The following is a 12,227-nucleotide window of genomic DNA, read 5'->3' as shown; positions in this document are numbered from 1 at the left end:
TGATGCATGCCTTAGTTACATCCCATTTAGATTACTGTAATGCGCTCTACGTGGGGCTGCCTTTGAAGACTGTTCAGAAACTTAAACTGGTACAAAGAGCTGCAGCCAGAGTGCTAACTGGGGCTGGTTACAGGGACCATACAACCCCCTTGTTACAACAGCTCCACTGGCTCCCAGTTTGTTTCCGGTCACAATTCAAAGTGCTGGTTTTGACCTATAAAGCTCTATACGGCCTAGGTCCAGGCTATTTGTCAGACCGTATCTCCCCATATGAGCCTGCCCAGGCGTTGAGTTCCTCAGGAGAGGCCCTTCTCTCAGTCCCAACACGTTCACAAGCGCGATTGGTGGGGACGCGAGATAGGGCCTTCTCGGTGGCTGCCCCCAGGTTCTGGAACTCTCTTCCTAGGGAAGCACGAATGGCCCCTTCCTTGCTATCCTTCTGTCGGCAGGCAAATACTTTTTTTATTCTGACAGGCTTTTGGACTAGAAGATGTTTAAGACAGGGCCTCATAAGGTCTGTTGTATTGTTCTATAGAATCATAGAATCATAGAGTTGGAAGGAGCCTTGTAGGCCATCGAGTCCAAACCCCTGCTCACAGCAGGAAATCCACAGCTAGAGCATCTCCCACAGACAGCTGTCCAGCCTCTGCTTGAAGACATCCAGCGAAGGGGTTCCCACCACCTCCCTAGGCAGTCGGTTCCATTGCCGAACCGCCCTTACTGTCAAGAAGTTCCTTCTAATGTCCAGTTTGAATCTACGCTCTTGCAACTTAAAACCATTAGACCTAGTCCTACCCTCTGGGGCAGCAGAGAACAAATCTGTACCCTCCTCTATGTGACAGCCCTTCAGGTACTTAAAGAGTGCAATCATATCACCCCTCAGCCTTCTCTTCACCAGACTGAACATGCCAAGTTCCTTCAACCTTTCCTCATAAGACTTGTTCTCCATACTGGCTATCATCCTCGTCGCCCTCTTCTGAACCCGCTCCAACTTGTCTATATCCTTCTTAAAATGATCCTATTCTTAATGTTTTAAATTGTCTTAGTATCTTAAGTGTATGTTTCATGGCTTTAATGTCACGAATAGTTTAATTCTATTTTAATTGTATGTTTTTGTATGTTTTTTTACCTATGTGTAGTTTTGATTTGTAAGCTGCCCTGAGTTCCAGTTTTGGGAAAAGGGCAGGGTAAAAATAAAGATTCATTCATTCATTCATTTGTTTATTATTGCATGCATATCCCACCTTTGAGAGCCAGTGTGGTGTAGTGGTTAAAGTGTTGGACTATGACCTGGGAGACCAGGGTTTGAATCCCCACACAGCCATGAAGCTCACTGGGTGACCTTGGGCCAGTCACTGCCTCTCAGCCTCAGAGAAAGGCAATGGTAACCCCCCTCTGAATACCGCTTACCATGAAAACCCTATTCGTAGGGTCGCCATGAGTCGGGATCGACTTGAAGGCAGTCTGTTTCCGTTTATCCCACCTTTCCTCCAAGGAGCTCAAGCTGTATGTGTTTCTCCCCCTCTCCATTTTATCCTCACAACAACCCTGCAAGGTAGGTTAAGCTGAGAGGCAGTGACTGGCCCAAGGTCACCCAATGAGCTTCATGCGTGAGTGGGGATTTGAATCCTGGTTTCCCACGTCCCAGCCCAACACTCGAACCACTTTGCCACGCAGGTTGTCATGAAGCAGAGACTCTTGGAGTAGGGCCTGATATACAGAGCATATCATATCCTGGGGTGGGGGTGTCAGATAGGGAGAAGCAGTTTTCTAATTCATGTGAAATTCTGATTGAGAAGGGCTTTTGAGAAAGAAGCACTCAGAGAATCAGGATGCTGTCTTCAATGGACCTTTGGACTTAAGCTGGGAGGGCTTTTTGTTTTCACGAGCATCACCCATGTGAGAAAATATGGACTTCAATCCAATGTACACAATCTGTCAGCGGCCCATGTTTGGTCGATGGTCTAAGCTCAATCAAGAGTAAAAACTATAATTGCCAGCAAAGGTGAATTGTATTTGTTCCAAACACAACATATATTTCCAACTGTCAAGTTGCTGATTGAAGCCATCCCTGTGCCTCTTGTTTATTGAAAGGGTACACAAGTGGGCTCTGCGTAGTGCCATGTAATTACCAGTTGTGTCTACCCTGCTCTTAGGCAGGATGTCATTTTGCACTGTTACATCTATAGATACAATTTATTGCCTGGTGAGTATCTTCAGTTGCATTCTAGGGGGAAAAACACACACACAATCTTTTGTATAAGCTGGCATACCTCTATCTTGATTATTATTTGTTCAGATTCCCCCTGGCTTGGAGCTCATGATAGGAAGTTAGAGATGCTGCCTCCACTTTGAGGGTAATTAAATGCAGGGTTAGGGGCAGAGCACCTCACTGGCAATCAAAAATCATGCAAGCCTACCATTTGTGTCAAAGTCAGGATGTATGCCGTGTGTGTGTGTGTGTGTGTGTGGTACAAGATCCAATACATTGTAGACCCCATGAAATAAGGACCACCACAGAATATGAAGATGAAGCTAGTTCATGCTTTTTCCCCCCTGACATGGGGCAGTCAAATGAAGAGTTGAGCTTATGTTCACCTCCTCATGTGATTAGTAACTTCTTTAATTTTCTGTTTCATTTTCAGGGTAAGAAGGGTGAAGTTGGTCCCCCAGGAGTTGATGGATTGCCTGGATCTCAAGTAAGTAACTTGCATAAATTATGCATTCATTGTCAAAAGACCTGGCTTTGCATTTTGCTGGTTCAAGGACAGCCAGCAAACCCAAGCTCTCTGAAATTAACATTTATAGTAGATTTTCTTTTTGCACTAACTTTGCTATGCTAGTTATTGGGGGGAGGGGGAGATGCACTCATTTTGGCATGAACGCATTATAGTTTGTAATTTGATGCTAATTCAGAGTGCACAGAGCTCAAAGCCAGGGAATGGTAATCCAATTAGCCATTAGCAACTCCTCCTTCAATGTTAATATTGGAGTTTAAAGGATATATCTAAAATGTGCAAAGAAAAAAAATGTTGGGGTGGGATGGGGGGAAGATGTTTAGCTTGTGATCTAGCAGAGATCAGGACATGGAGCCACAGGCTACAAGAGCACCAGACATGGAGCCAAGTCAGGGGTGAGAGCAGATTATGGAAAACAGGGAGACCATCGCACCTGATGTTGTTGGATAGTAAGCCCTGGATGAACCTCCAGAATCACCAGGGCTAGAGTTTAGACCCTCACAGAGACCTTCCCCTGAAGAACCAGATGACTCCAACCTCACATCACCAATCAATCTGTGCTGGGAGAGCACCAGGAGAGAGGCTATGGAACAGAGGATGAGTGCCCATCTTCAGGCCAGAGAGTTGGCCCTTTAAGGCTCTGGGCTTCTCTACAAGGGAACAGAGCCTGGAGGAGGAGGGGGAGAGAGGGAGAGAGAGAGAGAGGCTTAAAAGGCCTGAGTCTGCTCCCAACCATTATTGGAGCAAGTTGCTCTTTGGAGCTTTTCTCGGTCAGACAGCCTCCAGCCCAACTTTGTTCTCTTTAGGATCCACCATCAGACCTAGAATGTGACACTGCAAATCCTGTTGTAGAGAAATGCATGAATATTTCATGTGTGTGTGGTTTTAAAATGTGCCGCTTTGATTCAGAGCACAATGTTGAAAAGCAACAAAAAAGAAAATTAAACCTTTTCATCATGAGGCAAGATATCCCAGACTTGTACCCTTCTATTAAGTTACAAATTTAAACAAATAGCTCCTTCCCTTTCTGTCAAAAACTTACAATACTCTCCAGAGGAATCTGCTATTGCAGAAACACAGTCATGCTCGGCATTTTGATAGCATCTGGGCAATTCTGAGTGATCTTGGGTTTTTTTTTTGTTTTTGTTTAGTAGAAAAAGCTATTTATTTTCTAAAATAATGTTGGCCCTTAGCTCCTGAAGCTGGCTCGCTTAATAACCTGGCACTTGGCTCCATTGTGGTATTATAAAACAAGCACTTAAGATGATTAAAAAGGCAAAGCAGTCAGTTGCATTGGGATGTCACTATGAAATGCCCAAGTATTTAGCATTTTGCTGTAATTTTCTGGCTATTTATATTTTTGGCTAATGCGTTCAAGTCCGGTATTCAGCAGACAATAGCTATTGTACTTGACATGGTCTCCCATTAGCGTAAGCATCGAAGCCACCTGAAAAACCTAATGCTGTTACTTCAGTGGAAATTCCCTGGGGAAGCAAAATATATTATTAAAAAATATGTAAAGGCAGATTTGTATTTTATGTGGATATGCTTCATGGGATTAAAAGTATTTTCCCCCAAATACATGTTTGTGACTTATTTCTTTGAGGGTTACATTTTGGTCCTATGCATGATTACTTAGAAAGTAAGCTTCCGAAGTCTGCAAACTTATATCCCTTTAACCTGAGCATAAGTCCTATTGAACTGAGTAGGACTTACTTCTGAGTAGACAGGTATAGGGTTGCACACTAAGATTCTTATGGGACCTAATGTTTCATTTTTCATTTTCCTTATTATTTTTTAGCGAAACGTTTTGTGGAAGGGGGCAATTCCACCAGAGGTGTGGCATATCTGCTTTTTGATATCTACAATACCAACATTGTGTAGATATATTTTAATATACAGTATCTGCTTGAGCCTCGCCATGGAGTTGTGTACCACCTGGCCCATATTTTGTAGTAATTTTCTATCAAGCTCATTTTTTGCATTCTTTGTGTACCATTTTCCTGTGTATAATCCCATATTCCACCCAAAATTTCTTCCTTTACATTTCAGCAGACTGTTTAAAACAATATGCATTCATTTTCACAACTGGGTCTATTCATATATATTTTGAAAATTGTTATTTTATTTGTGCGTGCTTTAACAATTCTTCACATTTAATTTCTTTCCTTATTCTGTTTCCTGTTAGCTTATTTCCTACTTACTTCCTCATCTGAAAATATTGATCTGTTCGGAAATTTTATATGATCTATTTTCTTGACCAATTCCTGACATGAACAAATACAATTACTTCAGAACTTGGGTTGTATCCAACTCAGGCCACATCTGCACCTTATATTTAAAGAAGCATTATTCCACTTTAAATAGTCGTGGCTTCCCCCAGAGAATCTTAGGAACTGTAATTTCTGAAGGGTGCTGTGAGGAGACCCCTATTCCCCTCACAGACCTACAATTCCCAGAGTTCCCTGGGAAGAGGGATTGATCAATAAATCACTCTGGGAGTTGTAGCCCCTCGATATTGGGGGGAGTAGCACTCCCCTTCCACGGCAGGCTCCCTGCTGTGGATCGCAGGAAGGGAGCTTCCTGCCCGCTCACTGGTATGACCATGCCTGCTCGCTTGCTGTCTCCCCCGCCTGTTCCCTCGCTTGCCCTCCCCCTCTTCCCACTTGTTCTCCCCCTGCCTGCTCAATCTGCCCCGCTTGCTCACACTCCCCCCACCCCACTTGCTCAACCGCCTTCCACCCCCCACTCACTCACTCACTCGCCCGCCGTCCCGCCCTCTTGCCTGCTCGCTCACCCGCCTGCCTGACCTCCCACTCCTCTGCCTGCCTGGAAAGTAGGTAGGTAGGTGGGGTGTGCATGCATGTGTGCGGGTGCCAGGGCACAGGGCAGGGTGGTGCCCAAGGGCCCCTGCATGCCTGGGGCTGGCCCTGCTATACACAATAGGTGTATAATGTATTTTCAGAACTCAAAGCCACAATAGTTTTTGGCACTGGAGAACTTTTTTCCTTCCATATTATAGCTTTGTTCCTATTTCTGGTCATTTTGCCCCCTCTATTGGCAAGATGCTTTATAGCAACATTTCACAGTGTTTATTTACAGTATAATTCTGTGCAATTATTACTTTCCCCAAAATTGGTTTGAACATCTTCTCAGTCTTCATAGTCATCTCTTACTATAGGTTTACGTTCTGTCTCAGTTTTATGTTACTGTTTCATTGAAGTGTCCATGTGCTTATACATCTATGTAAATATGGCAGCTCCTTTTCTCTGGAGTTCCCTGCCAAAAGATGTAAGACTTAACCTTCAATGCTATTAAAACTTTTTTTTTTCTTTAGGCAGATCTACTCAGACGTGTAATTTTATGATGTGCATTGTTTTTTAAAATCTGTTGAATTAATTTATATTTTGGTAATTTCATTGTGTCAACTATTTTTAAACTTTGCTGTTTTTGCTATTTTAATGAATATTTTATATCATCTTATGTAAACCACATGTATTTTTGTATTTTATTTATTTATTTATTATTTGATTTATAATCCCACCCTTCCTCCCAGCCGAAGTCGTATATCAATCTTGTTAAATAAATAAAACTCCAGATTCTATAATACTTGATACCGGCATTGAAAGCACTTCAGTCCTGCCTCTGCCATGCCCTGATCCTGTTCAGTAAGCTGCAGTGATGACAGTGTCAGGAAGTTAGCTGCATGGCTCTGACCCACCACGCAGGCTGCTAATGACTCTGTGAACTTTTCCCCAAAAGTTTCCAACTCTAGCAAGCTGCCAAGGAGTGATATTTGCTTCATTCATGATAGGGAGGCCACATGTGTGTCTTACATTTAAAGCAGTATTATACCGCTTTAACAGCCATGGCTCCCCCCAAAGATTCATGGGGAATGTAGTGTATTAAAGGCACTGAAAATTCCCAGGCGGCCCCTATTCCTTTCACAGAGCTACAATTTCAGAGTTCCCTGGGAAGAGGGATTGATTGTTAAAACACTCTTGCAACTGTAGCTCTATGAAAGGAATAGGGGTCTCCTGAGAACTCTCAGCACCCTTAACAAACTGCATTTCCCAGGATTCTTGTGGGAGGGGAAGCCATGACTGCTGAAGTGGTATAATACTGTTTTAAATGGAAGTTGTGAATGCAGCCTGACATATGCCTTGCTCAGGAACACAAAAAGAGATGGGTTGAATGTGCCCCCAAACCGCACAACGTCAGAGGTTGTGACATCTGAAGATCCTTTGGAATTTGTTCATCATGAACTGAATAGTATGCTACCATAATCTAATTAGGGGAAAAAGTTAGAAATATAATTCAATCTTTTTAAAAGGTGAAAGGATATAAAACCAACTTAACCAAGCTTTGTTGTTGTATATATCAGAATAGGAACACTGTTAGTTACAGAGCCCCAACTGGCCTCCACTAGACGTTGGGTGTTTAGTGGCTCCAGTGCTATGCTATGGAACACGTTTCCAGCAGAGATTCAGCAGGGATCCTTGTTTTTGACTTTCAGGTGTCTCTTGAAGAATGTTTATGCCGACAAGCCTATGCAGTTGCTTAGAATGTCTCTTGAGTAGCCAGTCGTTTTAATTATTGTTTTGGGTTGCTTTTAAATATTTTTATGTTGCTGTACACCGCCCTGACAATTTTGTGAGAGGACGGTATATAAATACTATAGCATTATGTTGGGCTGGTTCACACGGCGATTTAATGTGAGATTGGTGCTACTTGCATCCCCGTTTAATTCGCAGGGTTCACATGACGTTGCAGGCAAGGTGAAGGTATGTCGCTGCTTTCCCCATTAAATCCATATTAAACCAATCCCCTAAAAATGCAAAAAGTGAAGGAAAAACCATCTCTGCTTCACTGCGTCCCTGCATGTAGGTGTTTTGTTCTGATGTTTTTTGCTAGGTAGTTCCTTTCTCCGCCCACTAAACTCTCCATGAATTTCATTTTGTCAGCTTAGCAAGAAAATTCTGGTTGCTGTAGCCTTCCTTTCCCCCCTTTCCCCCCCATGTGACAGAAGGTGTGTGTGCGCGCACACGCACATGGTCTCCCTAAAAATTGCATTTCATATATACTTAGTAAAAAAAAGCTGATAAGAGAAAAATCAACTCGTTTGAAATGTGGTGTTGGAGAAGAGCTTTGCGCATACCATGGACTGCAAAAAAGACCAATAATTGGGTGTTAGAACAAATTAAACCAGAACTATCACTGGAAGCTAAAATGATGAAACTGAGGTTATCATACTTTGGACACATAATGAGAAGAAGACATGATTCATTAGAAAAGACAATAATACTGGGAAAAACAGAAGGAAGTAGAAAAAGAGGAAGACCAAACAAGAGATGGATTGATTTCATAAAGGAAGCCACAGACCTGAACTTACAAGATCTGAACAAGGTGGTTCATGACAGATGCTCTTGCAGGTCACTGATTCATAGGGTCGCCATAGTCGACTTGGAGGCACATAACAACAACGAAAAAGGGGGGTTACTATAAATATTGCTGCAGGTACTTGTCTTGCTTTTCCATCTCAACCAGGTACAGCACCAGCTTCTCGCTGCGCTCTGTTGGACAGACCTGGCAGGGGCTTTTCTCCACAGCAACTTCCAGCTCAGCTTCTCAGCAGCAACTGCCATGGTCTAAGGGGCCAGCGTCGAGTGCCTGGCAGGCAGACCAAGGCTCAACGGTGATGCCTGGGTAACTGCTGGCTACAGCTGTCACCACCGCCTGCATGGGCTGGCAGTGGTCACAGAAGCAGAGGCTGTGGTTGCTGGGCTCCTGCTGAAAGTCAGGCTGAGCAGTCGCAGCAGCGGTGCCTCCGTCACTGTCCAGAAGCAACAAGGGTTTTACTATAAATATTGCAGGAGGAAATGAAACTGACAGAAAAAAAGTTTCTTGTGTCTATTGCACACCCCATGCCCTTCTGGCTTCAGCATGCAATTGACAAGAAACAATGAAACTGACCAAAAAAAACCTTCTTTTCCATTAGCAAGGTGGATACTCTGAAGGGACTCAACATCTAAATTTGGGGCGGGGCCACAAGGAAACAGCAATACTAAACCTTTCTAGAGGAATGTCAATTGTGTAAATGGAAAACAGCGGACTGGAAGGTGGGAAGTGTGAACCTTGCAAATCTATTGCGATGCCAAAAGCTGCATCTTTAATCCAAAGTTTAACCTCCGTGTGAATCAGCCCGTTGTGTTCTAATATTTTAAGTAAGATGCCTCAAGAGAGGGTTTGTTCTCTGAGGTAGCCTAAAAGTCCTTTAAATAAATTAATAAACAAGACAGGAGCTGCTCAGGGAAGCTATCCAACAGGTGCAGCTTTTCCTATGATGGAATTGTTAAAAGGGTGTTTATGTAATTCTCCTACGTTTTTCCTCGCAGGGTCCCCCAGGACCTTCTGGAGTCCCTGGTCCTCCTGGAATTGCTGGCCCTCCAGTAAGAAATCTTCATTCAAAACATCTTGAAACTAATGATATTGGATATCATAACTGCTTCTTTTTTCCACTTTGGGTGCAAAGGTAGCCTCGCTATGAGGCTGACTAGGGTGGCAGATTTGGGGTGCCATTACAGGTGTCATAGGAGGAATGGATGGATGGATGGATGGATGGATGGATGGATGGATGGATGGATGGATCAGCTATTTCCATGTTTATTATAAGTCCATTCCATCCCATTTCCTGCAGATTTTTTTTTAAAGCACACAAACTTTGCATTTAGACTGCTTGCATTTTCCCAAAATATATGCATTTTATATGCAGTTTCCCATAAAACCACATTTTGTATGCACTTCCATCCTAAAATACTCATTTTTATGCCCCCAAGAAAATAACCACTTTGCCAGGGAAGTGGAGAGACTTCAGTCTTGCATGAGCTGCATAGTGTTCTCCCCGAACCCCATGATCCACCAACCAGAGGCTGGTGCAAAAGACACTTAGAATTAAAGTATTCTGAGCTCAGGAATCACATAATTTTGGGTGGGGGAGGGAGTCATTTTGTTGCTGCTATTGTTAAACAAATGGAAGTCAGACCCCCTTCCCAATCTATTGGAAATCATCCAGAGATCTGCCAGTGTGTACAGATCTCCCTTCTGTCTACCTTTCATTAACCTACACAAGTTCTTTTTGTATGGATGGACGGTGCTGAGTGGCAAATATCTTAGCACCACAAAAGGCAAAATCTAATATATAGATAATATTTGTTGTTGTTGCTATTGTTCTAGGGTCTACCAGGAGAAATTGGCCGAAATGGACAGCCTGGACCACCTGTAAGTGCTTGTCGGGTTTCATTTAGGCAAGATATAATCTTTTAAAAAATGTATGTATTTGGAATTGGTTCTGAAATAAGCAATCCTGTTATCTTTTGAGGTTAGAGAAAGGTGTGTGTGTGTGTGTGTGTGTCTTGGGTGGGGAGAAAGCTCTTGCTTGCTTCCATGATAAGTTTTTTTTCCTATGCAAATTGTTAGTGCCCACCCTTGACATTCCAGAAGACTGTTCCTGGCGACCCGGAGATCACTGGACAAAATAATGTTTTTATCTGCAACTATTTTTAGAATGCTTTTAATTATTTCTTCTTCTTCTTCTTCTTCTTCTTCTTCTTCTTCTTCTTCTTCTTCGTTTTGTTGATGTGTTTGCCACCCTGGGCTCCTTTGGGAGGAAGGACAGGATATAAATTTAAAAAATCAGTAACGTAAATAAATATGGATCAGGACCATAATGGGCGATCAGTATCCTAATCTCCACAGTCTGGATTGGAGTACCTGCACTCATAGTAATTTAAAAAACAAACATCCAAACTTGCACACAAGGACAATCCATAAAGTAAGTGTCACTGGGAGTTTAATTCCCCCCCCCAAAGTCTTTGGGTGTTGCAAACTGTAAAACACGACACTCAGCTATATTAGAATCTGGGACTGAAACCAACCTGCCAGTTATCTCATTAGAGAGTTATTGGACTTTTCCACTTGGTTCCAACCTGCTGTACCACTTTGTTGACAGAGCTTCACAATTTGCCAAACATAACCAAGAAGACTTACCAGAACAAAATCTTTAAAACAGGGTGGGGGGCAGTCTCATGCTGCATAAAAAGAAAATCTAAATTATGTATTCCACAATTCTGCTGTTCAAAGAGCCTGGGAGTCTGGGATTGACTGGCCTTGTTTTATAAAAACCAGTGCTGTGCTAGGAAAAAAAATCCACTTTTTTTCAAACTATTCACCATCAACTAATGAGAAAAGAAATTATATTCAAAAATTAGCAACAGGAAAATAAAATTTCAGTGAGATCCTCGGGGGAGGGATGTAGGGTTTTTGTTGTGCTTACCTTCATTTTGAGGTGGCCAAGGGGTGTTTGTGATGAGCCTTTCATTCTGCAAATTCTCTCGCCAGGGGTGCTGCTCTCCTGGGTGCCTGCACTTCAGTTAAAGCCTATGGGAAGTCTTTCCATGTGGCCTTCTCAGAACAGGAAATGCAGGCAGACATGGGGGGATGAAAAATGAAAAACAGAGCACCACCCTTGGCCACATTGCAACGGTAAAGCAGAGTCAGATTTACACATCAAAATTCTAAGCAAAATCTAAAGTGCCCTGAAAATGAGGCAAAAAAAACAAGTATCAAAATAAATTTGTAAATTTTTTTTTAAAAAACCCATACAAAGCTTCATGGCTGTGTGGGGATTCGAACCCTGGTCTCCCAGGTCGTAGTCCAACACTCTAACCACTGCGCCACACTGGCTCTCACTTTAAATTCTACCATGCGCAAAATTGCCTGAATTTATCTGTCAGAAATGAGACAGGCTTCATCCCCTTAGAAGGGGCCATTATGCCTGCAAAGTTTATGTAGTTCTACCAAGAAATAAATAAGTTATCTGTGTCTCCTGTAGATAGATAGATAGATAGATAGATAGATAGATAGATAGATAGATAGATAGATAGATAGATAGATAGATAGATAGATAGATAGACCTGAAAGTATAAAGGTATCTAGCCAAGAAACAACTGCAACTATCTATCATTTACCCGGCTTCATCTACTTAGAAAAGGCTACCACACTATCAAATTTCATCCATTTCTGTCAAAAGATTTAAAAAAGTAGGCATTTCCCCAGGTAAGTTCCTAGGCATACATATATGAAGCCTTTGGTTTTCCAAAGCAAGGTTCTGATTTGGACCTTCGAGAGAGTGAATTAGTCCAGGTTGAATTAACCTTCTTTTTTGAATGCCAGAGATGAGTTTGAATATAGAATCTTGTCTTCAGTGCACATCCTTTGTACTTACTATATCACAAACCTTGTCTATCTATCGATCTGTCTGTCTGTCTATCTTTAGGTTCTTTTCCTTGGTGTTGCTGACATCTAGTGGTCTTTTCTGAGACTGCTCTATTAAACTGGAAACATGAAAAACATGACCCTCCTAAGCATAATTAGTCAGAATTTAGTCCTGCTAGGTCCAGTGGATCTTACTTCTTAGTATGTGTGCTTAGG

The 12,227-nt window shown here is 42.4% G+C and overlaps 1 protein-coding gene across 3 annotated transcripts in view; it reads left to right on the top strand.

The window, feature by feature from the left end:
- The window catches only part of COL22A1 (collagen type XXII alpha 1 chain), a 287,856-nt gene that overhangs the window by 196,097 nt on the left and 79,532 nt on the right, over positions 1-12,227 (top strand). For 2 of the 3 annotated variants that reach the window (XM_061607022.1, XM_061607025.1), the window contains 3 exons: positions 2,646-2,699; positions 9,134-9,187; positions 9,972-10,016. In XM_061607022.1, coding sequence (XP_061463006.1) covers positions 2,646-2,699; positions 9,134-9,187; positions 9,972-10,016 — 153 coding nt within the window. The remainder of the gene's footprint in view (positions 1-2,645; positions 2,700-9,133; positions 9,188-9,971; positions 10,017-12,227) is intronic. The other variant, XM_061607024.1, reaches the window with a different exon arrangement.

The sequence above is a fragment of the Rhineura floridana genome, chromosome 1 (genome assembly GCF_030035675.1).
Source record: "Rhineura floridana isolate rRhiFlo1 chromosome 1, rRhiFlo1.hap2, whole genome shotgun sequence".
Classification (NCBI taxonomy): Eukaryota; Metazoa; Chordata; class Lepidosauria; order Squamata; family Rhineuridae; genus Rhineura; species Rhineura floridana.
Note: the sequence above shows the minus strand (reverse complement) of the source record. Positions and strands in the feature narration are given on the sequence as shown.